This window comes from Cupressus sempervirens, chromosome 1 (genome assembly GCF_028749045.1).
Source record: "Cupressus sempervirens isolate cs-2001-9-10 chromosome 1, ASM2874904v1, whole genome shotgun sequence".
Lineage (NCBI taxonomy): Eukaryota > Viridiplantae > Streptophyta > Pinopsida > Cupressales > Cupressaceae > Cupressus > Cupressus sempervirens.
In genome coordinates, this window is record NC_143118.1 from 761,871,591 (window position 1) to 761,898,545 (window position 26,955).

The window sequence follows — 26,955 nt, forward strand, 5'->3', positions numbered from 1 at the left end:
GCCGGGATGGGTTTCCTTCCTACCTTCTTTTTCCAACTTTGGTGGAAGGTGGTTATGGAAGAGGTGGTGAAGGCTATTTAGGAATTATTTGGAGCTAGAAGTATTCTGAAGGAGATAAATTCTACTTTTTTGGTCCTCATCCCTAAATCTCTGGTGGTTGATTCTTTGAATAAGTTTAGACCTATCAATTTGTGCAATTCTTTTTACAAGATTATATCAAAGGTGCTAACTTCTAGGATGCTGAAAATTCTCCCATTGATTATATCTCAACAACAAACTGGTTTTGTTCTTGGAAGATAGATATTAGACTCGATCATGATGGTGCATGAAGTTATACATTCTATGGAAGCTGAAAAGAGAGAAGGTATGCTTCTAAAACTGGATCTTTCAAAAATTTATGATTGGGTTGATTGGACTTTTCTTGGTTCGGTGGTCCAGGCATTTGGTTTTGATCAGAAAATTTGAAAGATTATATCCCAGCTTGTTTCTACATCTTCCCTTGCTATTTTGGTTAATGGAGATCCTTCAGTTTTTTTTAAACCTTCAAGAGGGCTTAGACAGGGCGATCCCCTCTCACCAATTCTATTCATTATTTTAGTGAAATGTATTGTAAGGTTAATTGAGAAGAATAAAAATGAAGGAAGGTTAAAAGGGATAAAACTGTCTTCTAGGTGTGATCCTTTTTCCCATCAGCAATTTGTGGATGATACTATTATGGGAGGGGAGGCATCTGTTAAAGAAGCAAAGGTTATGAAGGAGATCTTATATTTGTATACTAGAGGATCGAGGCAACTCATTAATTGGGATAAAAGCTCGATCTTCTTCATTAACACCCTAGAGGATAGACATAGAAAAATTGTGAAGATCCTTGGTTGTGGTGTGGGAAAGTTGCCTTCTACTTATCTTGGCCTCCCTTTGGGCACAAAACCTCCATATTCCTTTTGGAATGGGATCATTGATAGTTTTAGCAAAAAACTTGTGGGCTAGAAAAGAGCTTTGCTTAGCTAAGCAGGAAAATGCCTTTTGGTTAAATCTACTCTTCAGAACTTGCCAATGTATGCTTTGAGTCTTTTTGGGGTCCCAGTCAAATTTGCAAAGAAAATGGAAAAAATTCAGAGGGACTTTTTATGGTTTGGTCTTGAAGGGAGAAAAAGATATCCTCTTGTTGCTTGGATAAGGTTTGTCTTCCTAAGTGCTATGGTGGTTTGGGTATTAGGAAACTTACTCATCTTAATAAGGCTTTCCTTACTAAGCAGATCTGGTGCATCCTTAATAGCACTGGAGAATGGAGAGATATCTTTGTTATTAAGTATATCAGAACACCTTCAATTCAATTCGTTCTTAACAATGAGGATATTTTGAATGGATCAATAATTTGGAATGGTATTCTAAAGCCCAGGGATTTAGCCAAGGCTAGGGTTATTTGGAAAGTGGGTAATGGGGAGTAAATTCATTTCTAGATAGATAACTGGCTTTTTCAAGGTGCCCGTAATTATAATCCGATTTTGAAATTTGGGCTAATGTATGCATAAGGCAATTTGGTTTGAAAGTAAGTAATTATAGAACTGATTAGGGATGGAGAGACCTTTCTCTCACTTTTGAGGATCTCAAGCCGATTATGACAATGTTGAATTCTATAGTTACAAACAATAAAAGGGATGAAGTTATTTGGGGGAACAATCCTAATGGTTGTTACTTTGTTGCTTTGGGCTATAATTCTCTTTGAAGATTAAAAGAGAAACCTCTATGGGCTTAAGCTTGGTTACCTGGTCTTATTCCAAAGGTCAATATCTTTTATTGGTTGGCTCTACAAAACAAAATTATTACCCAGGATAACTTAATAAAAAGAAGACATATTATGTCTAATAGATGTATTTTGTGTAAAAACCAGATGAAATTGGTTAATCACTTGTTTGTCCATTATTCTTACTCTAGGGAAGTCTGGGATAACTTAACTAAGGATTTTGGGATTAACTGGTGAAAGTCGGATAATTTACTGGATTTTTTTAGCCAATGGAGAAGCATGTTCAAATTTTTTGATCTGCAGGATTTTAGTACCCGAACTTTGCCTCATTTTTGTTGGAGAATCTAGAAGGAAAGGAATAATAGAATTTTTGGAGATAGAGAGGAGCTGGCTTTTGTTCTAAGGGAAAATATTTATAGAAACATTAAGGAAAATTATCAGGTGAGGAAGGGAGGAGAAATTGTAAATGGAGGTATAAAGAAGGAGAAAGAAAAGGACAGGAAGACAAAAAGACAGGATGTCAAATGGCTTCTTCCCCCTAAGGGATGGCATAAAGAAAACTTCGATGGTGCATCAAAAGGAAGCCTTAGACTTTCGGGTTGTGGAGGAGTAATAAGGAATAATTTTGGTGGAGGAGTGGCGGCCTTTTCTCTTCCGTTGGGTTTTCAAACTAATCATTGTGTAGAAGCTAGTGCAACTTACCATACTATTCCTCTTACCCCTGTCGATCCCCAGATTGAGCCCTAGGAGTAGGAAAAGGAGGATATAGGAGGTGAGGGTGGAGAAGTGGCTATGAAGGAAAGGAAAATGGTGTGGAGAAACTTCAATGTCAAAATTAACCAAAATGGGAATTGTAAGAGAGATAATGAACCCCCAGATCCTAGAAGAAAATCAAGGCCAGTTCTAGTTTGAAGACCTTATCAATCCTGCTATAGTGGCAATTATGGATAATGCAAGGGAGACAGGTATGAATTTGTTGAATAATGCTCGAAACAACATGATAGATAATTTCAGATCCATCAAGTGGCTTTATCACGAGCTGGAGGAGTTCAGGGAGAAAATTGGACAAATGGAAAGGAAAAAGAAAGAGCCATATCAGGAGAACTAGAAGGATTAGGAGAATAGACTCAACTTGGCTGAGAAAAGAATCCAAAACCTAGAAAATTATAATCATAACTTGGAAAATTAAATGATCTCTATTCTCAATTCTATCAATGACAACATTCTGTCCCTGATTGGTGTATTAAAAGCTAGAGGCTTGTTGGATGCGAATGAGGATAAGGACAGAGGAAGAGCCAGAATAAAGGAGGATGTGACAACTAATATTACTTTCACTAGTATGGATTAGGATGCTCAGAAGACCCAAGAGCAGATGGTAGAGGAGACTCATAAAGCTTATGAAGCTGCTTAGACTATGCAGGAGCTTGAGCGAAAGACAGAGGAGTAATCTTGTACTGTCTTTTGCTATTTTTGTCTTGCTAGCTTTTAGTTGTACTGGCTTTCTGGCTGTAAGTTTTTCTGGCCTTTTCATTGGCCTTTGTTTTTGGCTGGGCTTCATGCTTATTATCAGCCACGTGACTTGTCTTTTTTGGCTCGGCTTTAATTGCTTATTATCAGCCTTGGTTTTGTAGTAACTTTTGGGTTTTAGGGTCCTTGTAAAACCTATTTATCTTATCAAAAACTTTGCAACTTTGCATTGTAAGAGTTTAAAACACTTGGACAAGATGGAAAATCACTACTTAGCACTTAGTTAAGTCATATTCCATTTCCCAATAACTTGTACAGACTTTGACCCACTTTGACCACCTAGAGTCCACCCAGAGTTTATTAGCACACCTAGACAAGGCTTAGCCAAACCAACTTGGCCTAAGTACACCAACACAACACAATGACTTGGCTAGAGTCACAACAAGCCTCAAAACAAGAAAAAACACAAACCAAACCAAAAACAAGGGTTTAGATGCCCTACACCACTTTACTCGGCTTACACTGTTTCACGCGGCTTACACTAAAATTGACTTTGCTTGGCTCCAACTAATTTTCTGCTCAGCTTGCACTATCTTTGCTCGACACCCATTGTGCAGAATGTTAAGTTTGGCAAAAAAACTTTGTTTAACTTGTTCATCTAAACTTAATCAGTGTAACCAACCTTTGCAACCTTAAGTAGATTATTAATGCACTATAATATCACTATCTTAATTGATTCTTGTACTTCTTTTCATATCATAACTCAACCTTTCCTCTAGGTGCTATTGTTACCTCATTTGATCAAATCCTCTTCATCAATCAAATAAATGATAGTACTTAAATCATATAAGCAATTGTCTTACCAACAACTAGCATATTTGACATCAATGACAAAGCAATGATTGAAACACATTTATCATACTTGTATATTAATCTGTTTTCAACATACATACATACATACATATATAAAACACTCACTTCCCTAAAAACATTTCAGTTTATTAAATAGTAAGAATTCACAATTCACATTCTCAACATTTTATTTTCATTCAAATTAAAATATTTTTTTGCATTCAAACTAACTAACTATACTAAGATTAGTCTAATGATATATGCAACAATTAATGATATCAATTGTTAATAGTAGCATGATATATTTGTAAATATTGATAATTTTAATCTACAAAGTCTTAAAATTAATTTGTTATTGTTAAGTCAATTTACATGATACTAGAACAATTTTAGGAGAAAGACACAAATATATAAACATGCTATATTCTCTAGTATATATATTTGATATCAAAATAAGATATCTTTTAAAAACATTGCATATATTATAGAATAAGACTACAAAATAATTTATATTTGGAAGATTATTAGAAAATTAAGATGAGTTATATTCCTAAATTTATATTATACATTTAAAAAACTTCCTTCTTAGCTAAAGTGACATGCAACTTCATTTTTAGTAAAAACTATATAACTAGCATATTCAATAATATGATAAAATAATTTATAATTCTTGCAATGTTGTAGAAAATTAAAATATTTGCAATAGATGTTTTAAATTATTGAAAATGAGGCACAACTTGTCTTCTTCATCAAATTAATCCATCTTTTAATTATAAATTTTTATTTTATTTTATAGCATTGATATTTTAATACACAAACACGATAATAGTATCTTAGAATAAACACCACATAAGTTGAACATTGATATATTGACAAGTACTATTGTGCTTATTAAAATGAGATAAATTAATAATTGTGTGACATATGTTCAAACCCACTCTTTGCAAATATGATTCATTATCCCATCCATGATAACGTAGCTATCAATCACAATTGTAGAACATGCTAGTAACCTTATGAAGAGATAAAATCCCTCATCATTTCATTTTACTTAATGAAATAACATTGAATTTAATATGTCCCAATAGACTAAAACACTATAGTCACAACAAACTCAAATTTGAAAACATACTCAAATTTGAATTTTAATACAACATTTCAATGCGCAAATTATAAACTAAATATTATACTATAACTTTATATACTTATTTTGAAGAATAAACATTCAATTATTTATTTTGATAACAACAAATTCTTTGTTTTGATTGGCTGAATGAAATATTTTAATAAAATAGAATGCACCACAAAATAGGGTACCATACTTAAAGTCTTTTAAAGCTTCCTCTTTAATTCTCCTTTTTGATAATGAATTTTGATCATTAAATTTTCTGTCCTATCTAACTATGTTTCTTCAAATAAAGTACTTTAATTATCCACCGAGCGAAATATCCTCATAATAATTGTCTTTATATACTAGGCACTCCATGATAAATTGTCACTTTTATAAATCTCACTTATAGAAAACATAAGCATAATCAACTCCTAAATATCAACTATCACTAAAAACCCAAAAAACACTGTACAAATTCAATTCAATCATAACCTTTCCTAAAATACAAAACCCATAATTTCTTCTTCTACTTTACACAATATTCAATTATAAATACTAAAATAAAACTAGAGTAAGCCTAACTAATTTAAAGTACATTGAAAACAACCCCTAAGTATAACCAAATCAAACATAATCAACTCCTAAATATCAAATATCACTAAAAACCCAAAAAACACTGTACAAATTCAATTCAATCATAACCAATCCCAAAGTTCACATATGGGAATAATATCAAATTGTACCCAAAAGAATACAAACGCACAAGACAAATACATGCCAGTAACCTTATGAAGAGATAAAAACCCTCATCATTTCATTTTAATTAATGAAATAACATTGAATTTAATATGTCCCAATAGACTAAAACACTAGTCACCACAAACTCAAATTTGAAAACATACTCAAATTTGAATTTTAATACAACATTTCAATGCAAAAAGTATAAACTAAATATTATACTATAACTTTATATACTTATTTTGAAGAATAAACATTTAATTATTTATTTTGATAACAACAAATTCTTTGTTTTGATTGGCTGAATGAAATATTTTAATAAAATATAATGCACCACAAAATAGGGTACCATACTTAAAATCTTTTAAAGCTTCCTCTTTAATTCTCCTTTTTGATAATGAATTTTGATCATTAAATTTTTTGTCCTATCTAACTATGTTTCTTCAAATAAAGTACTTTAATTATCCACCGAGCGAAATATCCTCGTAATAATTGTCTTTATATACTAGGCACTCCATGATAAATTGTCGCTTTTATAAATCTCACTTATAGAAAACATAAGCATAATCAACTCCTAAATATCAACTATCACTAAAAACCCAAAAAACACTGTACAAATTCAATTCAATCATAACCTTTCCTAAAATACAAAACCCATAATTTCTTCTTCTACTTTACACAATATTCAATTATAAATACTAAAATAAAACTAGAGTAAGCCTAACTAATTTAAAGTACATTGAAAACAACCCCTAAGTATAACCAAATCAAACATGAAATGTAATCCCAATTAACAATAAAACCTCTAATTTCAATTGCAACATACCGTTATGTAAAAGGCAAACATCAAGCACACCTCATAACCAAATTGTACTCTCTTTCCAATTATTATTTCATTAATCAACATCAAATCAACACATTTATTTCAGTGTACAAAATGTCCCACTAGAAATTTATTAATCAACTTTAAAACAATAGCAACATAGACTTTTTGTTCTCGGAGACAAAACCCAATATGCAAATTATAATTTGCATGACTTCTCTCACTAGCCCTGCCAAATCCAATCATTACCATAGACTAAAACAAAACCACAATCCACAATCCCAAAGTTCACATATCGGAATAATATCAAATTGTACCCAAAAGAATACAAACGCACAAGACAAATAAAAATATTAAATTTGTTTCCTATGTCGAAGTTACCAAATAAATAAACCAAATTCCTCTGTCGATGTTATCAAAAAAAAAAAAAAACCAAATCCCATTAGCACAACAATAAAATTAAAGCATTTCCCCAATGCACCCAAAAATAAATTAATAATAATAATAAAATATTTCCTTAGTGTACCAACAAAAAATATTAAAATATTTCCCTTAACAAGATACCCACATGAAATCTAAACTCTATTTTCTTTTTGGGTTTTCTTGACCACAAAGTCATCATTACATTACTAAAAAAAAATCTTGTAACAAACCTTGGCAAAGACAAGCCCAGCGTACATCGTGGGGCCACGATTCTGCCACGTGTAAGATAACCGCGTCCACCACGTCATGCGGGACCCACGCGCTTGGCGGGACCCGCAATCGACCCCATTACGACCATGACTTGTTCAAAGGTTTTCCGAGCCTGAGGTGCGGCCAAGGGTCTCAGGTATGGTGTCCAAACCTACGGAACGAGCATGTTATTGGTTGAAAGTACCGTGCGGGGACAATCTGGGCCGTCCGTTTTCGGCTTGGATCCCGAACCTGTGGTATGGCCCGAACCTACAATTAAAAGTAATAGAAAATTAATTTAATCTTGTGGCACTTTACGTATTTTATTTAAAGGGATTTGTCTGCTATAACAGCGCTTTTTTTAAACGTGTCTGCCGGCATTTAAAGGGGGGTTGCGGTAAAATAACGAGGTAAAAAGATTTATTCTCGATCGTCTCGTTACGCTTCTCAGATGTTTTTAGTTATAGCTGTGTTAACAATTGGCGGCTGTTTTATGTATTGTCAATTGCGCGAAGGTAACTTTTGCGGCGAATTTGAGCTCCGCGAGGTCGAATTTGGAGGATTTTTTAGTTTTCTCTGATGATTTAGGTGGGTTTAGTTGTTTGTGCTGATGCATTTGAAGGATTTTGAGCTCCGTTTGAATGAATTCTGTGTATTTCTTAGTTTTTCTCGATGAATTTGAAGGATTTTAGTTGTTTTGCTTGATTTGGAAAATTTTGAGCTCTGTTTGGATGAGTTCTGAGCGTTTTGAGCTTGGTCGGGATGAATTTGAAGGTTTTTAAGTTCGCATGCGATGAATTTCGATGCCGCGTAGCTTTGATTGGGAAGTTTTGAAGGATTCTGAGGCTTATTGGTGAATGTTGAGTTTTTTTTGACTTGTCAGCTTAGTTTTGAGGTCTTTTGAGACTTGTTACGATAAGCTTGAAGATTTTTGAAGCTCCGTTTTGATTGATTTCGTGGTTTTCTTGAGCCTTAGTTGGATGAATTTGGAGTATTAAAAGGTTTGTTTTGTGAGTTTCGAGTTTTTTGAGCTTTGTCTGGTTGAATTTTGAGGCCTTTTGTTCTGGAATGTGGCCCTTTTTCAGCTTTTTTTAGATGAAATTTGGAGGGTTTGGAGATTAGTTTGCGTATTTGGGTGTTCTTGAAGTGTATTTGGATGAATGCGAGCTTTGTGGCCATTTGTTTGGTGATTTTGAGGCTTCCGGATAATCATATTGATGAGTTTGGAGTTTTTTAGAAGATTTATTGGCTAAGGAGGTTTCTGAAGTCTTGCTGGGGAGAATCCGGACAGTGTCAATCTTTCTTTGGTGTATTTTTCTGAGGGTTTTGAACTCCATTTGCATGAATCTGGAGTTTTTTGTGGTTTATTTTGTGATTGGTTATGTTAATAAGCTGTAAGTATATCATCTGAAGCTTCTTGAGCAACTTTATGATGGATTTTATTTGTACAATTATGGAGGTTGACGCTTTGATGATTTCAAAGCCCTTAAGTCATTTTGGAGGAATTCAGATATGTTTGGGCCTCCTTTATATTAACTTGGAGGGTTTCTTACGAATGTTTGGTTGACTATGGTGCCTTTTTTGGATGATTTTGAAGATTTTGAAGCTTAAGCTTGTTGAATTCTGGCTTTGATTGATTGGTATGTTTCTAAGCTTTGTTTTCTTTTGATGATTTTTGAGATTTAGAGCTTGTTTTTTATGACTTCGGATGTGTTAGAGCTTGTTTCGATGTATTTAGAGTTTGCTCAGGCATTTTCGAGCCTAGATGGTTGGGAAAACCAACTGTTTGGCCATGGTTTAGCTTGTTTAGTCTGATTTGTTGCTATGTCGATTTTGCTCGCTATTTTATGTTATGTATTCTCTTTTGTTTTTTGGTTGCAGTTTCCACAGAAGAAGAATGGGACAAGCTAAGTGGGAAGCAGACAAAATGTAATTGTGTTTTTCACCGTTTAATACTGATGTTGCTAGCTGTTAGGTTTAAGATCTTCATTTTGAAAAATATTTATGCTTATTGCTCTTATTGAAAATCACTAGGACGTCATTTTGAAGATTATAAGCAGTTATTCTATGTTGAAACATAGCCGATATTATTGATTAGCATGTAGAGATATTGTTAAATATTAGATTAATACTTACAACTTATTCGAATAATTGGCCAGTGCTTACAATTACTGCTACACTACTTAAAAAGTAGAAACATGGAGAGCTACAGATTAAAATACTGTGGCATAGTGTAAAATATTATCAGCTTTTGGCTGACTATAACAAATATCGAGTTCAAAAGAAAAATATTATCAGTATTGGGAGCTATTGAGAGTTTTTGGAAGTTGCTGAGGTTTATTGGCTGTCTACTTAAATGTATTCATAACATTGAGCTTTAATACTTCTGTGTGGGCTTTGATTGTACTACTTAGGTTCATTGAATACTATACTCCGGATGACCTAAGAGTGCTAAAGGGATTTTTTCCCTAAATTTTTTCAAGCTTTGGCAGTATCATAGTTGTGAGATTCTGAGTGAGTCATAATTATAGAATCCTTTATTCTGAGTAATTACCAATCTGAAATGGTTTGTCTTTCGGCTCTCTGAGTTCTAAGGAGTGTGGATTTTGACAAGACTCTTTTTGTTTGAGAGTTCTCTAAAGAAACAGAAAACAAAACTGTCATTTGAAGTGGCGGAGTCTTCTGCTTCTTTTTGGCTAAATTTGTGCTTTGATGAATACAACTTTTTTGGTTTATTGGCATTGCTACAATTCAATTCTCACAACTAATCGGCAATACTCTTGATATACAACGAGCCTTCCTTGGGAGAAAATAGAAAAGGAAGAATTTCGTTTCCACTCAAAAGATCTCATTTGGAGAGTAGATTCTTTTGTCGGTTTTGAATTGGCCATTTTAAGAAGCTGGTATCTGTTTGGTAAAGCCATTAAAAGTTATGTCACAAGAATATTCACAAAGAAGACTTCTTTAAGCTTTTATTAAAGCACCTGGCTTTGTCTTGCCAGAAATATTGCTGCAGAATTAACCTAAATGTTATGTGAGATTTTGTTCAATTTTGATTCAATTTGTCATACAGTGGAAAATGAGGTGCAGATGCTGATAAGTCAGTGTTCACAAATCATATATTTTTAAATATACTGAAAAAATCTCTAGCAATAATTAGAAAATATCACTGTAATCTATTCTTGTGAAAACCTTAGAGGCCTAGTTTCTATGTATCTGGTCAAAATCTCAATTGATTAATATGGGGGAGACTTTACATGCCACTGGCAATCCAATCTGTTGGAATGCATATGCTCTAAATTTTAGTGGGAGTATAGTACAGTATCTTTGTGCAGTACATGTATAGTCCAATATTCAGATACAGCTGAATAAAATAAAATATTGCATTGATTCAGATCTTACGCCATTCTTGCAATAAATCTGTTAACGCTTGTAGCAGAAATTCCATGTACCAATGTGTGATATTCTTCCTTAACAGAGTAGTGCCTTCACTCTTATGGTAATGAGTGTTGTTGGAATAGTTCACACCTTTGCATCTTTTTTCAGGTCAGGACCCTACTTGCACCATGCATATTGACAAGTTTGATTGTTCACCTCCATCTTTTCTGGAGTTGAATTCAATGAATTTTGCTTCAAGTGGGAAAGAGTTCTGAATCAATTTCAATTACCACACATAATTTTATTCTTTTCTTAAAATTGTCTATAATTTGCTTTACAGATTTCACTAAAAGCTTGCCTATGGGCTGCATTAAGAATTTTGCAAGATGCTATTGTAATCTAATTTCTCTGTAAGTGTTAAATGCGTAAGGTCTGTTGAAAGTGACCTTTTTAAGTCGATGATTGGAACTATTGTTTTGTTAATGGCTATTGCCTGAAAGTCCAGTTTTAGATGAAGTAATTTTATAAACAACAGTGAAGTTAAATATGCTTGACAGAATCAGAAGTAACAAGGTATCAGAGAATATATGATATGATATTACTGCAATGCGATTCTTCCTTTGGGAGTTCAAGTGCTTATTTGTAACAATATAAAAATCTACTATTTAAATTTTTTGTCATGTAACCACTCAATCACATCTTGTAACTACATGAGATAATATTGTTAATCACATAGGGCTCTGTTTTAATAGTAGTTCTATATTCACCTAAATCCCCTATGTTTACCCATTCTTTGTTAATCCTAGATTATCACGTCTGGTAACAACATGAGATAATATTGTTACTCACATAGGGCTATGTTTTAACAATATTTCTATATTCACCAAAATCCCTCCTATGTTCACCCATTCTTTCTTAATCATATATTATCCTTGCTCAAGCAGAAGCTACAGCATCTGTTTCGCAGCTTTACATGAAAAATCATACTACTTAATAATGGTTTTTTGCAAATGTGAAATGTGTGAATTCAAGCAATATAGTTTTAGATTGACTCATACACGATTGTCATGAAGTTGCACCATGTTCTAATTTTATCAATCAAAATATTACCATTTATAGACTATCTGTGATGGTGGAGGCTTGATGGTGATAGAGTGTGTGTGTTCCTCATGGCTATTAGGGAAACATGGAGCCAATGGCATGAGAAATATAGGTATCATTTTACATAACAGACCATTCACTACAAATGAATATAGACAAAAACTATGAGAGTATTTTTCATAGATCTATAAGGTATATTGAAATATTCTTTGTTCTACTACAAATCATATGCGGTTGTCATACACAAGTAAATTAGTAAATACCTTCATAAGCATCTTTAGTAGGCACACATTGTCTTTAAATCTGTTCCTTCCCAACTTACAAATTGTACTTAAAAGCTCATGAATGAATGTAATTGAATAGGACTAGCCTGTTTAAAAAAAAATTATGTACATTTATGACAAGATGTCAAGGTGTTTTTAATTTTTATTTTGAAAGATTTAAGGAATGATATGAAATTCTACATTCTAACTTCCAATATGTTTGATTTTATTCATCACGAGACATGATGCCTAAAATTGAGAAAGGTCTCATATATGAGAATTCATTTGGGGTGCAATCAATACACGTCTATATGAAGAGTAGAGAAAGTGAAGTGTAGCATCAGCCTTGTGGATAAAATAGTATTGATTTTAATTAATATTTCATTTTGTTATTGAAATTGAACAACACCCGCCCCACACACACACACACATATTAGATATGAGAGCTAATTAGATTTTAATTTCAGGATAATGTTCTGAATTTAGTTTCCTATTTGTACATGATTAGGCTGGATGTGTACATTCATGACTATCTTGTCAAGCGAGGTCTCAACGCATCTGCTAAGGCATTCATGCAAGAGGGGAAAGTTTGTACAGAGCCAGTTGGTAAGAAATTCCTGATCCAATAGCGAGCACTCAATTGCTATTTTATATATTGCACTTCCATGTGCCTTGATCATGTTTCATGGATCTCGTTTCAACAAGGAAGAACACCATTAATGTCATTTTTACTGAATAATGTTTGTTCCTTCTTCTGCATTTGTATTTAATATACTTGATTCCAATAAAAAATAATCTTCTTTATCTTGGAAATGTAATCCAAGTTTCTTGTGCAAACCCCATTTACAATGTGTATATTTAACATATTTGCTAGTTTACTTGGGGATTTATTTTACAATATTAAAGCTGAGAAATTTATTTGTTCAAAATTTTTGGATGATAGACGCATTCCATTCTCTGTCCTTGTATTTGAATTGCAAGGAAATTATTCAGAAATAGAAGCATTAAATATGTATGATTTGGCATAAGAATGACCACAACTTATAATGAACATGAGATTTTAGCGTCTGGGTTGTAATTATTTTTTAATGTAATTCTTTAGATGCTGTATATATTTGGTACATTCTTTAAAAAATAAGTGCCTCTTTTCTGGCATATTACTATATTGCTTACAAGCACATTATGTTTGACAATTGCGGTATAGATACTGTGTATGTTGTACACTCTTTTTTATCTATACATTGAAAAAATTGCAAGCTTTTCAATTGGCTCATAATTATTCTTAATTGTTTGATATTTATCCATGCTAGTTGTACTTGTGAAATGTATATCTTTTATCAGCTTTGGATATTATTTCCCTTATTTTTATACTATATATGTTTATGTTTAAGGTGTCATATAAAATGTGCTCCACCTTTTTAAAAAAAATGCTTGATTGCGACTGGATGTGTGTGACAGAAAGATTGAGCTTTTTCATAGGACAATGAACTTGAACCATGCCATGCGAGCTCATCTGTGGCTGAATCATGCTCCAATTTTCCTTGCTTTAATAGCTTTTAATTTGCATTTTACCATCTGGTTTGACTTGCATTTAATGTAGGTCAGTATTTTTGTTTTCTATTAAATTACAATAATAAGCTCTATTAAAAAGTCAGTGAATTGGATAACAGCAATTGATGCACCTGGAGGCTTTTTATTTGAGTGGTGGTCTGTGTTTTGGGATATTTTCATCTCACGAACAAATGAGAAACATTCTGAGAAGGCAGCATCATATATAGAGGTGAGGGTTTTTCATTTTTACTTATAAACGTTTACATTACATGACCAACACTAAGATGAGATTGTTAATTTGATAATTTTGCTAGAATTCGATCTGAATTTTATCAAATCTGTTTTGAATTGCAATTGAAGTTGGCTGCATGTGCATATTTTTGCCGATCTTACAGATACAGCAATCAAAAGCTAGGGAGCTGCAGATACAGCATGAGCAACAGGAAAGACAATGGCAACAGCAACAACAACAAAACCCGCAGCAAGAGCAGCAAATTCTTTCTCAGCTAAGGAGGAACATGAGTCATCCTTCTATTAATGGTGCTGCTAACTCAATCAATCCTGAAAATCGAATGGGGCAGTCAACAGTTAATGCTATGACAACGAAAATTTATGAACAACGCTTGAAACAATCACATCAAAGGGATGGATTTGAGGAGTCTTCTCTGAAGGTTATTGAAATTTGATCTCTCTGTGTATGTTTTTGGATTTAGGATAGATACCTTTTGAGCATTTTTATGAGCAAGTCAGTGATCTTAACAATGGAGGTGCATTATTTAGTCTGTAATGTCCCTTTTCTCCCAGAGTTAACAAAAGTAATTTGCAATGGAATTAATACAATGGTTAAACTTAATACTAAAGTTAACATAATGCACAATATATAATGTTAGCTAAAATAGATATAAATAGTATTGCATGCATACTTTATAAGAAATCTGAAGGAAATAACTAACCAACTATGCTACATCTAGGAGGATCCAATTCGTATTCAGAACCAACACAGTTGCTTCCCAAGCATTAACCCAACATGCTTAAGAGTTAAATTAGTTAATGCTTCCCAAGCATTAACACAACTTGCTTTAGAGTTAAATTCCCAAGCTTAACTCAACACGAATATGACATGATTCAGAGTCATTATTTAACATGCAAAATAGCCCTGATCAGGACAATGTGGACTCTACTTTGTTTCCCAAGCTGTACACACATTGTGTTCACCCTTCTCTAAGCTCATAGCTCACCAAGCAGCCTAATTTTTCCTTGAGTGATCTCCATGATCCCTTCTAAAGTCTCACACAAATGCTGAATATAACATTTAAGGGTTGATTCCCAAACCATCAGACCCTTCAACCAGAGTTTCTTTTAGTAAAATTATAATAAAAAATATTCCTCTCCCTTTTTAAAGGGTTTTATAACTATTTTTTTAAAAATTTTAATTCGCCTTTTAATCAAAGAATCATAGTATTCTTTATTTTTTATTTCCCTTTTATTTCTAAAGAGATTTTTTATAAATTTTCTTGGGAAAAAACTCACATACCATGGGGAAAGTATATAATTTATCCCGAAATACAGAAAAGTGAAAAATTGAGGCAGCCTGGACTTTCCGAGTCAAATAACAACATAATTCCAGAACATCAAAAGTTTTGCCCTCATGAAGACTAATTATCTGCAGCCCCCCTTCACAGATTTCCTTTGTTTCTTCAAGTATATGGGATCAGTCATTATCAATTATTCTAAGTCTGAGTCTAAGTCTGTAATAGGTTAGGTTCAATCTGCTGCAGCTAGAAGACCTCCCATGAAAATACCAAGTCTTCAGTACAAGCTGCTTCTCATTTTATTTTCTATGTAAGGTACTCAGCAAAAAGGGCAGGAGGTTTTATGCTTTTTAAATTCAGGTGGAGGAATAAAAAGTGTTCCTTGAAAGTGATTCTATTTCTTGATAAGTAGGAGATATTTTCCTCAGCAAGTCAAATTATGATATTGCTACCAGGATTCAACTGTGTAATTTTTCGAATCAAACTCATTGACTCATGTTTCATGAGTAGTGGTTCACATGAACCCATCTCTCATCAAAGAGGTGGTGCTCAGAGAGGTGAAGCATCGAGACTTCCCAGGAGGTCACCCATACCAGTAGTACTCTGTAGTTAATTGCGCTCGAGCTGGAGTAGCACTAGGATGGGTGAACTCCTGGGAAGTCCTAGTGCTTCACCTCTGTGAGCATCACCTAGATCCAATGAGCCTTAAGTTTTCCATTTTTCGCATGAGAGATGGGTTCATGTGAACCACTACTCATGAAACATGAGTCAATGAGTTTGACTCGAAAAACTACACAGTTGAATACTGATGGAAATATCACGATTCTAATTCTTGCTACGCTTTTCCTAGATACCTACCATATAGATGTTGCACAGTGAAGAAAATGTGAAGTCTAAGGTCAGAAATAGAATTTAATACTGTTTTTCAGCTTGTTTGGCTAAAGCACTTAAAGGTATATTCCCTAGAAAGTCCTAGTTTCTTTTATAAGTCTTTTGAGATGGCATGGATATGCCCATTTCTAAAACAGCCCAACTTTTGCCTAAACCTGAGCCTCTGGGTAATGTAGTCTTGCAAAAAACAATGTGCTGTTATGAAGGGTCTCTATTATGTTTGACTTTTTTTCCAAATATTATTATATGCTTAAGTTGCTAAATAAAAGAATTAGAAGAAGGAAATTGATATCATTCTGGCTTTTTTTTTTAATAAAAGGTTCGATTGGGGTTTAGAGTCTCATTCTCTTATGAGACGTTGATTTGTTACTTGATAAATTTTCCATTTTAATGGTTACACAGTAGCAGACATATTTGAGAACGTAAACCTTTGGATATTCATAGATTTAATAGAAACCCAACACTACTTGAGAGGTGGATTCACTCTGGGTTCATCATTGAGCAGATTTCTATTGTTTCAAACAGGTTTTGGAAGAAAATGTATGCATGTTCTAGCATTGTAACAGCAGTATATTTGATGTAACAGCCATACATGTTTTATATCAGAATCATTATCAATTGATTTGTGTTTGTAATCTGATTATTTCCTTGGAAATCTATATCATTTCCTTGCATGTTTGCATGTTGTTCTTTTGCAATATAATGGAGGAAAACATTTCAAGATTCAAATACCCAAATCAAATTTGAGAGAGTATCCAAGTTTGGGATATTTCAAGTTTGAAGTCTGAACATTGTTGAATCTTGATAGCTGGATCAGATAATTGTAATTTTGAATCTTGATGAACATTGGATCGTGATTAAATATGATTGTGAAATAAAAATTTGACCATTTGGAAAATTGTCGTTGCAATTTCTATATTTGATATTCGTAATTTCAATTTTTACACTTGTCATTTGAAGACTATTACTGGACTCTAGTAAGTATGTTATACATCTTTATCTTTTTAAACTAATAGTAATTGCTATTTTTTTCAAGTGCTAATCTAAGTCACAAGGCTCGAATTCGAATTCAAGTTCGTCGATCATAAATTCAAATGATATTCGGCAAGAGTAAAAATTCAGAAAAAAAATCAACCTTCAATTTTAGTTATTTATATTTATGTATTTTTTAATATTAGTAATATAACCACAAAATTGTCAAAATAGTTTAACACTGCTAAACAATTTAACTAAAATACTCAATATCAGTTTACAATAAAATACTATTATATTAAATAACAATATTATATTAAATATCATAAAATTTGGGTGAAGTTCGGAAAGAGAGAGAATTCACTGAAATCTGAATCTCATAAATGAAATTCGACGAATCTTGTGACTTAGGTGCTAATAGTAATACTGTGTGCACTTCCACACAGTTCCCCAGCCTCAATGCCCCCGTAGTTCCCAAACATAGGCCCCTATTTCCTTCAAAGCTTGAAACACATCTCCCTCACACTAAATGTTCTCAAACCCCATGGAAAATTGCTTTTTTCAAGTCATCATCTTGTCTGCTTCTTGCTATTGCAGAAATGTTGACATGGCAATTTTACACTTTCTAAACGTCCCTTTATAAATAAAAATTATTTGTTTATAAGAAATTGAAGATTGTCTCTCAGATATTTAATAAAAAATATTTAAGTATCTTTCTCAGGAGTTGATGTTGGACATGTTTATGAGAGCAGAGAGTTGGAGAATCTCCAGCCCACTTCTTGGATTGTGGCAATGCTGTTCTCCATAAAGCTGCTTCCATTGCAGGGCAACCCTCTGGGTAAGTTTAAGTTGCATGTTGGATTTTTGTCTTAGGGCGCTAAAATTGTATTTTTTTGCAACAGATCAGGACTTGGATCATAAAGTCAAAAACTTGCATCATATTTAAGAGCTTTCTTTCAGCCTTAAGCATATCTTTATCTAAAAGAATTGTTTTGGATTTGGATAGGTCATTGTTTCAGAATATTGCTGCAAATGTTAGTGGACCTGCCCAACAAGGTCAAGTTTGGCGTCAACCAATTCCGGGGAATTCACAGGTTTCTTTTTTTGGACGTACATTTGGTTTCTTTGATATAGCTAGATTGCTTTTATCAACTTATATTGGGGGTGACATTAAATGCTCTTTCAATTCTTTTTAGGGTGGGAAATGAATTTATAAATATTTAGAGAGAAATTGATGCTATGTTTTTTGAACCAGGGATCACTTGTTATAGATCCATCTATGTTGGGAGTATCTGGCTCAGTGTTAAAATGCGATCTTTCAAGTCATGGTTTGTTACCTGACTCCATTTCTCATATTTCACAACCAGTACTTCTTATTGGAGAAATTTTAATTTAGGTGTCACAGGACAGTCCAGCCCGAGAATTTCTTTATTGCATTTCTCTTTCAGTAAAGAGTGCATGATTTCTAAGCTCTAACAAAGTGATGTGAATGTAAGTGGCTGTGACAATGTTTAAAGACTAATAGTTAACAAAAATTTTGACTGATAAATGATGTGGATCCTATGTGACATGAATGTAAGTGGCTATGACAATGTTGGAAGACTAATGGTCAAAGAATATTTTGACTGAGAAATGATGTGGATCCTATCAAATATAATGGAGATCAACACAGGGATTATTAAAGCTTTTATATGCTTATGTAATATTAAGCAATGCTTTTAAAATGATGAATAATATTCTAAAAATCATAGGAACTGAAAAATACAGTAGTGGAATAAAATCTTAGATAGGAATGTTATGCGAAAGCCAATTGCTTCACAACATAAACGTTTGGAGCTTACTTCAAAAACAGATCTTTTCCAACTGATATTATCCTCAATAGACTTTGGAAATCAATTATACCCCTGAGAAATGAAACAATTAAAATTCTCTTATTTATTTAGCATGATTTTAACTTACAATCAGATTCAATATTACCATATCTCACTCGAAACAGCAGCTTAAATTTATCATTTGAAAAAGTAGCAAATCTACAGTAATGGTGCTAAAGAAGCCACCTTGAATTTACCAACCCTAGGAACTGAGGGGGCTGCCTATCACCCAAACAGACAGGCATTGTAGAAGCTGCCCAAACATCAGGTTGTCGAAACTCAAACACAATCTGTGTGTGGAATTGCTCTCTTGAGCTTCCTAAAATTTCGCACATGCTTCCCTTGAACACTAGATGATAACCTTTATCATTAAGCTGACCGACATTTAGCAGATTATGCTTCTAACTTTCAACAAGATACACATTATCAGCATGACTCTTCCCATTCAGAGAGGTAGAATATTTACATTTTACCAAACATGGAGCGTTGTTACCAAATCCGACTACACCACCATCAAACTCTTCAAGCTTTATGAATGTGCTTCTTTCACTGATCATGTGATGCTAGCATCCACTGTCAATGACCCAATCACAATTGTGATCTAGATATGAGTCTAGTGCCTTCTCACCTTCTGCGGTGTCTTCTTCACAACAACAAACACTACTTCCTCATTAGCATTATCTTGTGATTCTTCATTAGTCACTCCTAAATCTACTGCAACATAGCATTACTTCTTTCCGTTGTCCTTAAATATTTCTTTCTTATCCTTCCGACCAGCATTAGGACATATAGCAGCAATGTGACAAATCTTATTACATGAGAAACATTTCAAAGGAAACTATCCTTTAATACTTACCGATGCCTCTAGGTTATTTCCTTGTGAGCAGAGCTTCAAATTCATCTTGTCTTTTTTCTCTTTAAAACGAGTCAACCTCTCTGTAATTACCAACTTCTTTGTGTTTGCTTCACAGAGCTAATTGTTCATCTCAAATGCAGTAAGCTTTCCGATTAGCCCATCAATGGATACTTTATGAAAAGTCCTTAACTCATAAATTGCAGAAACTCTAAGTGGCATAAGAAGGCAGCAAAGTTCTCAGCATTTTGTTTACCACTTCACCTTCCGATTAGTACATCAATGGTTACTTTATCAAAAGTCGTCAACTCATGAATTGCAGAAACTCCTAGGCATAAGAAGGCAGCAAAGTTCTCAGCATTTTACTTACCACTTCATCATCTTCTATGGTTCCACTAGTACTTCTTGTAAGTATTTGGTATAGCTCTGATACCATGTAAGAATTTGCCTTAGGGCAAAATCACCCAGGATCAAGGAACTCAAGCACAAGCACAACAGTAGACCAAAAGAGTACGATCAAAATGACGATATTCAATTCAATTCAATATAATTGATATGATTGATATGATACAATAGTACACTAGAGGTGCCTGTATATAAAGGCCTTTGGAATGCTTCTAGAATGCCTAGGAATCAGCAACATGATAAGTCATACAACTAAGCGCATGTCCACTAGGTGTGGGTTATCCTCCATTAAATACAGGAGTAAGTGCGATGATGAGAGGATAAGCCTACAAAGGTGTAGCATGCAAAATTATGTTGTAGACACCATGTGCTAAAATAGGAGTACGAATAACTGTGTTGTCTATATGACAATTTTGTTAATTATGCAAAATCCAATGTTGTACACACCATGTGCTGAATTAGAGTTGCTTACTTCAGTGTTGTCAACATGACAACTCATAAGAGTACGCAAACTCTTATGTGTCAAACTAATAAATAATAAAATAATGCATTGACCTGAGTAAACTTAAGTAAAGTGTAATAAGTAAATACTTATTTACACCAACACTTCTGATTGCAACAAGCACTTATCTTTAACCTTTGACCATATTGAGCAACATTTTCAACTTGTACTATTTTCTAGTCATCATATTTTCCTTTCAAACTATCAACCCTAACTCTTTGAATCTGTACATCTCCACCATAGACCAATGTTTTTCCCAAACAATTGTGCAATATTAAGTCCATGAATGTCAACAAAGTTAGTATCAGATAAATTACATACAATGGCATCCAATGGTTATATGCTTTCTGTTTCCACCTTCAACTGATCTGCACTGAGTGTCCCATTAGGCCTGACATATTTGCAGTGGAACATATTGCAGTGTGTAGCCAGCCGACCAGCCCACTAATTTTTCACATAAAATTAATCTTCGGCACAGCACATCGTGCCTAATAGGTTTACCTCTTCCGATTCACAACCAGTCAAACAGACAAAATAAATAAACAACAACACAATGAAGAGGGCTGCAATATGTCTTTTCTTACCTTGCTTATACAGGGTTTTTTTTAACATTGTATACCTTCATTTTCAGCTAATCCTCATATCTAAATAACAAAAAATAGGATTGTTGGCATGGATTTTCTGCTTCTCCTTGCACTCTTTTTTCTCCCCTTGTTTCATTGGACAATGGAGGCTTTTCAGATTCTTAAAAGGATTTTAAGTTAAATTCACAGTATGTAGCTTTGATCTAAGCTAAATTCCCCGTATGCAGGGGGCTTCAGCGAGTTTCCCACTTCCTCACAGTTTCCCAACGTGTAGAGGTTTTGAAAACATCTATTTAAAAAACTGTTGCAGAAAGCTTAATCTTAGTTCTCTGACAATCCAAACTCGTCTACATTGTGTATGCAGCTTTTTTAAAGCTCTAGAAGAGAAAACAGTCACATAAGGCTTGGTTTCAATTCTCTTGCAATCTAGATTGAGTATGCAACTTTTATGTTACTGTTCGTTATTCTCTCTTCCCACTTTAATTACAACAAATGTCGTATAACCCGTTTATCTATATATAATATTTCACCTCAATGAACCATAGGATGTTAGGTCTCCAACATTAACTGGGATGGTATCTTGGCAAACTCCCTTATGTTGCTTCTGTTACACTACTACAAATAGAGCTCCTTCTGTTAAAGGATTTTAACCTCATTTCAACAATTATCTAGTAAAACATGGTTAGGTCCTATTCTCTGATATATAACTTTGAGTCGCCTTTTCTCCCACACATTGCCTATTTATTAGAGTCCTCTCCAAAACTCTTTAATTTGTTCTGTGTCATAACCTAAAATTATGCTCTATTATTTCATTTTCCAGTTTTCCATTCTGAAAACCTTTGATAATCATTCCATTTTATCACTTTTCTCATTCATGGTTGCCAATTTTACAAGCTTTCCTTCTAGTTTTTAAAAATATAATTATTGCTCTTTTTAATCCACTTAAATTTTTTGGACATTTATGACACTTGATTTATACAAAGATTTAATTTTTCTTTTCAATATTGTGCATCACCTTGTTGCCCCATGTTTTGTCCTCAAACCGATTAGCAAAAGTGAGTACTCGTGTTAAAGGAAAAGAGCGAAGTCTTCGTTTTTGTTTAAGTCTAAGTCTAAGTCCTTTTAGGTTAGGTGAATCTCTATCGGACTTTCCCTTTTCTCCCTCCCCTCATTCCTAGCGGGGTGGGTTTTTCATTTTGTTGAGTGATCTTGCGGGTAGGTTAGTGCCTAGTCCGATGGAGATTCATTTTACTCATTCAAAGATCGATTACATGCTATATTCGTTTACAGCTTATCACTGTTTAAAAAACTAATGTTGGCGGAAATTTGGAAATCGTCTTCTCTTCGGCGGGTTTCTTACCCATGAGGACGATTTCCCGTGAAGGGCACTAGATGATGCACGCGTATTAAAAATATGCAAATAACAAGACATCATGCAGGCAATCAATGTTTCATCTATTATGATTATTACTCCAGAAAATGGTTTAGATTCATTTTAGCCCACATAATTGTTCTCGACGGAAAACTAAAGACTGACTTCTCCTTGGCGGGTTTTCAACCCATGAAGTTAGTTTTCTCGAAAAGGTAGTTTGGACTAAAGTTTTCTCGAAAAGGCAGTTTGGACTAAAAAGAGATGTTAATTGGTCCTCGGAAAGGTCTTTGCACCACATTTAAACATTTCCAACTTCAAGAGGGGGGATCGTCCAAAATCTGACTGAAAAAGGAAACATTAGCAGAGAAACAGAAACTGTCTTCTCGTCGACGGGTTTTCAACCCATGAGGATAGTTTCCCGAATTTCAAAGAAAAATCAAGTTATGGTCGAGTTTGATTTGCAAGTTGTATTTAGAGCATGTCAGAATGATACTAAAGTGAATCGAACCATTATGAAAAAGAAATGATAGTCGGGATCTCAATTGGCAGACAACCTCCCACGGAGTACCCTAATGGTAACTTTTTGAAACTTAAAGGGAAACGGGAAAGTAAGTAACAAAGATATAGAAAGTTACCTTTGAGCTCAACGGAATAGTGAAAAGACCTCTATATGTTCGTTAAACTCTCGCACTTACTATTCAACGGGTATCTCCTTAAATTCATTCATGTGGCATGAATTCCGAGGATCAACGGATGAATTGAGGCTCCCATATATAGAAACATAAATAGTTGAATGAGCTTCTGCTCTTTCTTTGAATTGTTATTCTGTTAACGTGCATACCGTTTTGAAAAGCCAGTGATTATTGCATTAGCCATTGCTTTCACTTTCTCAATTCAAATCTTGTCTCAAAATCATGGCAACCAGGTTCACGGGTTTTAATGGATTGATTGGGATCAAATCCCAATTGCAAAATTTCACACAGTTCTCTTCGCTTCTACAACATGGAGGATTTTCAAAATAGGGTAAAGTCTGAGCGGATTTACCCCATCATTGAGAAACTCCCAGGATGCAGGTTGGTCAAAGCCGCTGGTTTTCCGATTGTAGTTCAGGCCCTGGAGCTAATCTACGAATGCATACATCATTACAACCCCAAGACAAGGCAGATTGTGCTACCTGATGACATAGTGTTGATTTCAATTGACAGGCAAACTGTGGTCAATTGCCTCTGTGTGCCAGAACGGGAAGAATTCTCAAACTTGACCTTTGGGGGAGCCGTCTCTGAGTTCTCCGCAAAGAAGATGATGTGGAGGAAAGAAATTACGTAGACATGGTTTCAAAAACCACAGAGTGCTAAGAGTAACGTTCCTAAAACCTTGTTTGGGACCAACCTCAAACCGAAGATTATTGATATCTTGGTTCTCCTACATAGGTTGAAAGGTGAGGTAGAAGCTTTTACTTTTGTTGGTAGTATTTCTTTTTAGTATAAGTCATTTGCTCTAACACTTAATACATTGATTGAGCTCAAGAGGTAAGCAAAATTCTGTCCAATGCTCTCCGTGCAGCGAAATTTTATAATACGTTCTATATGCCCTCTTTCCTCATTTATATGTTGGCTTTGTTGCAACTATGGCCAGGCCTCCCAAGAATAGAAAATTTTTCTGATGATGTGAAATCTTATGAGTTTTATCCATGCTTACAGTTACAGAATAGTTATGCAGAGTATGTGAAAGTAAATGATGCATTTACTATGAGGATTTGCAGGGAGCTATAGGGATGTCCAGAAAGGAAATTCAGTCCTGAAGCCATGGCTACCATCAGCCAATTTGGGAGTTATTTCATTCAATTCTCATCTTTCTGTTATTTGCGTCTTGCAGCTTTCGATGGATTCCCCTTGAAGCTACCAAGGTATCCTAGTGACATGCTCGTGCTGATCGAGATTGTGCAGCAAGCCATTCAAGTGAACGTATTGAGCGGGAGCTTGAAGAAGAAAGGGTACAAATTCCCCATGAAGGTGGGGGCTTTCAGCTGCGACACTCGCTCTGATGTCAAGAACATGTTGAAGGTATTTGAGATGAAGTATAAGTTGGATATGTACTAAGTCTTGAGGCCCATGTTAGACCCAAATCGGTATGCCAGGGATGTTCTGCAAATAGGAAGTGTAATAAAACATATCACCACCATTGAAGATTACTGGGCTGGCTGCAAAGATGAGTTCGAGAGTCGTGACTGAGCCTTCGCCAGACTAACAGTCGATTTGGTGAAGATGTACAAAGTTAGCATTGATGTAGAAGGGGTGGAGGATGATGGCTAGAATATGTATAGCAACACTTACCTGACCAAGCTCAGAAGCATTCCAATAAGCTCAAAGCCTTACGAAGACACCGGGGAAGAGCTAGATATAATGATGGCTTGAATCTACAAGGGGACTAGAAAATGGGTCTAGCTCTAGCTCTTCCCAAGACGGTTCTCTACCAGTAATTGGAACAAATGCAGATGCCGAGGAGAAGAAGGTAGAAGAAACTCTACTGAGTCTGATGAAGCCGCGAAGAAGACTATAGAAGCAGAGAAAGGTCCCGAATCTTCAAAGCTCATTTTACAGGTCTTGAATAATCCTTTCTATTCAGCTGTGAAGACATTGACCTCAGTCGAAAGGAAGATGTTTAGTATAGACAAACTCGGAACTGCATCCAAGGTGATTGGCACAGAATCATGACTAGAGGACACCTTGGACAGAAAAAGGAAGAGGAAAGAAGAGGGAGTTCCCAATAAAGAGACTTTATTTGTGGCTATCCACTCTGGATCAGCATTGAGTAAAGTCAGGAAGCAGAAGACTCTGTTAATTCTTGGACAAGATCCTGACATAGGGCATATGACTATGGAGATCGCCAACCTCGGTCAAAAGGAAGATGTTTAGTATAGACAAACTCGGAACTGCATCCAAGGTGATTGGCACAGAATCATGACTAGAGGACACCTTGGATAGAAAAAGGAAGAGGAAAGAAGAGGGAGTTCCCAATAAAGAGACTTTATCTCTAGCTATCCGCTCTGGATCAGCATTGAGTAAAGTCAAGAAGCAGAAGACCTTGTCAATTCTTGGACAAGATCCTGACATAGGGCATTTGACTATGGAGATCGCCAAGCCTACTAAAGAAGGGAGGATCAAAGAGATGTTTGCGGATGATTTCACCTTGCATTCTGTGGATATTAGAGAAGTTAGACATGACACTAAGGTGGGCCTATGGAAGTCAACAAATGATGTGATAGACGGACAACTCGAAAGCCTTAAGCTAGCTAAAGTCAGAATGAAGGCGGAGATACATGAACTTAATTGCTTTATCAAGCAATTAGTTACCCCATTTGCAAGCATCTCAGGAATGTCAATCAACAGTGATCCTACTGCTACTGACGTTCAAGCTCTCATCTCCCAGTTAGAAGAAGACAAGCACTTTGGATAGATTGGTAGAGTGGAGCGGAAAACTCAAGTCTGAGGGACTCGCAAATTCGCAATCATAGAGCAAATCGACAATGCAGTATTGAGGCTCAAAACAGATAAGGATAATATCTCAGCCAATCGAGCTACCCTAGCAGCAGAGAAAGTCAAGAGTGAAGATTGCATTTCCTTACTGAAGATGATTATTCACATAAAAGTTAAGGAAGCTGTGGAGGTAAAGATTTTGCCTAGGGGAGATGAGCCTTTATTTGAATGGCTACAGAGCATGCAATTCAAATCTGAAATGATCCTGGCAGCAAAGGAAGGATTGAAAGAAACAGAAGCTAAGGTTAAAAAGGATCAAGACAAAGACTACGAATTATTAAGAGGTCTACATACAGATTCCCAGGCTAGTGGGCAAGGAAAAGGGATAATTAGAGTAGTGGTCATGCAAAAGAACTTCTCCAATTATCTAGATAGCTTAACGGAGATATCTTCTGATTAACGGAACAATGTCCGAGCTCCAAAAACTTGGCGGGTGTATACACGTGGCTATGGAGGAAATACAGGAGCGGTTGAATGCCATCAAAGATTTAGCTAGAGAGCATTCCAAGTGGCTCTTGAGATACACTAATGTTCATGTTCATAGATATGAGGAGTTGATTCCAATCATTGTCGCCACCAAATCCTATAAGGCGAAGTCAGAAAAAGGAAAAAAGGCGAAGTGATTCTTATCCCACCCTTTCACATTTTGATGTAATGATTGTAACGGACAATTGGCTCCTTGCCATTTGTCAATTTTGAGGAGATGAACTGATTTGAGTTCCATTTTGTAACGGTCA

At 34.8% G+C, this 26,955-nt stretch overlaps 1 protein-coding gene across 14 annotated transcripts in view; it reads left to right on the top strand.

Annotated features, from left to right (window-relative positions):
* The first annotated feature begins 7,761 nt into the window (after nt 1-7,761).
* LOC149580128 (transcriptional corepressor LEUNIG-like) overlaps nt 7,762-26,955 on the top strand; it is a 73,895-nt gene continuing 54,701 nt past the window's right edge. For 3 of the 14 annotated variants that reach the window (XM_089789571.1, XM_089789605.1, XM_089789624.1), the window contains exons 1-9: nt 7,762-7,817; nt 7,923-7,995; nt 9,289-9,336; nt 12,658-12,755; nt 13,820-13,929; nt 14,096-14,371; nt 17,848-17,933; nt 18,102-18,189; nt 18,351-18,423. In XM_089789571.1, the coding sequence (XP_089645697.1) occupies nt 9,305-9,336; nt 12,658-12,755; nt 13,820-13,929; nt 14,096-14,371; nt 17,848-17,933; nt 18,102-18,189; nt 18,351-18,423 (763 nt within the window). In that variant the 5' untranslated portion in view covers nt 7,762-7,817; nt 7,923-7,995; nt 9,289-9,304. Of the gene's footprint in view, nt 7,996-9,004; nt 9,048-9,288; nt 9,337-12,657; nt 12,756-13,819; nt 13,930-14,095; nt 14,372-17,847; nt 17,934-18,101; nt 18,190-18,350; nt 18,424-26,955 lie in introns of all 14 variants that reach the window. The other 11 variants (XM_089789567.1, XM_089789599.1, XM_089789621.1 and 8 more) reach the window with 7 other exon arrangements.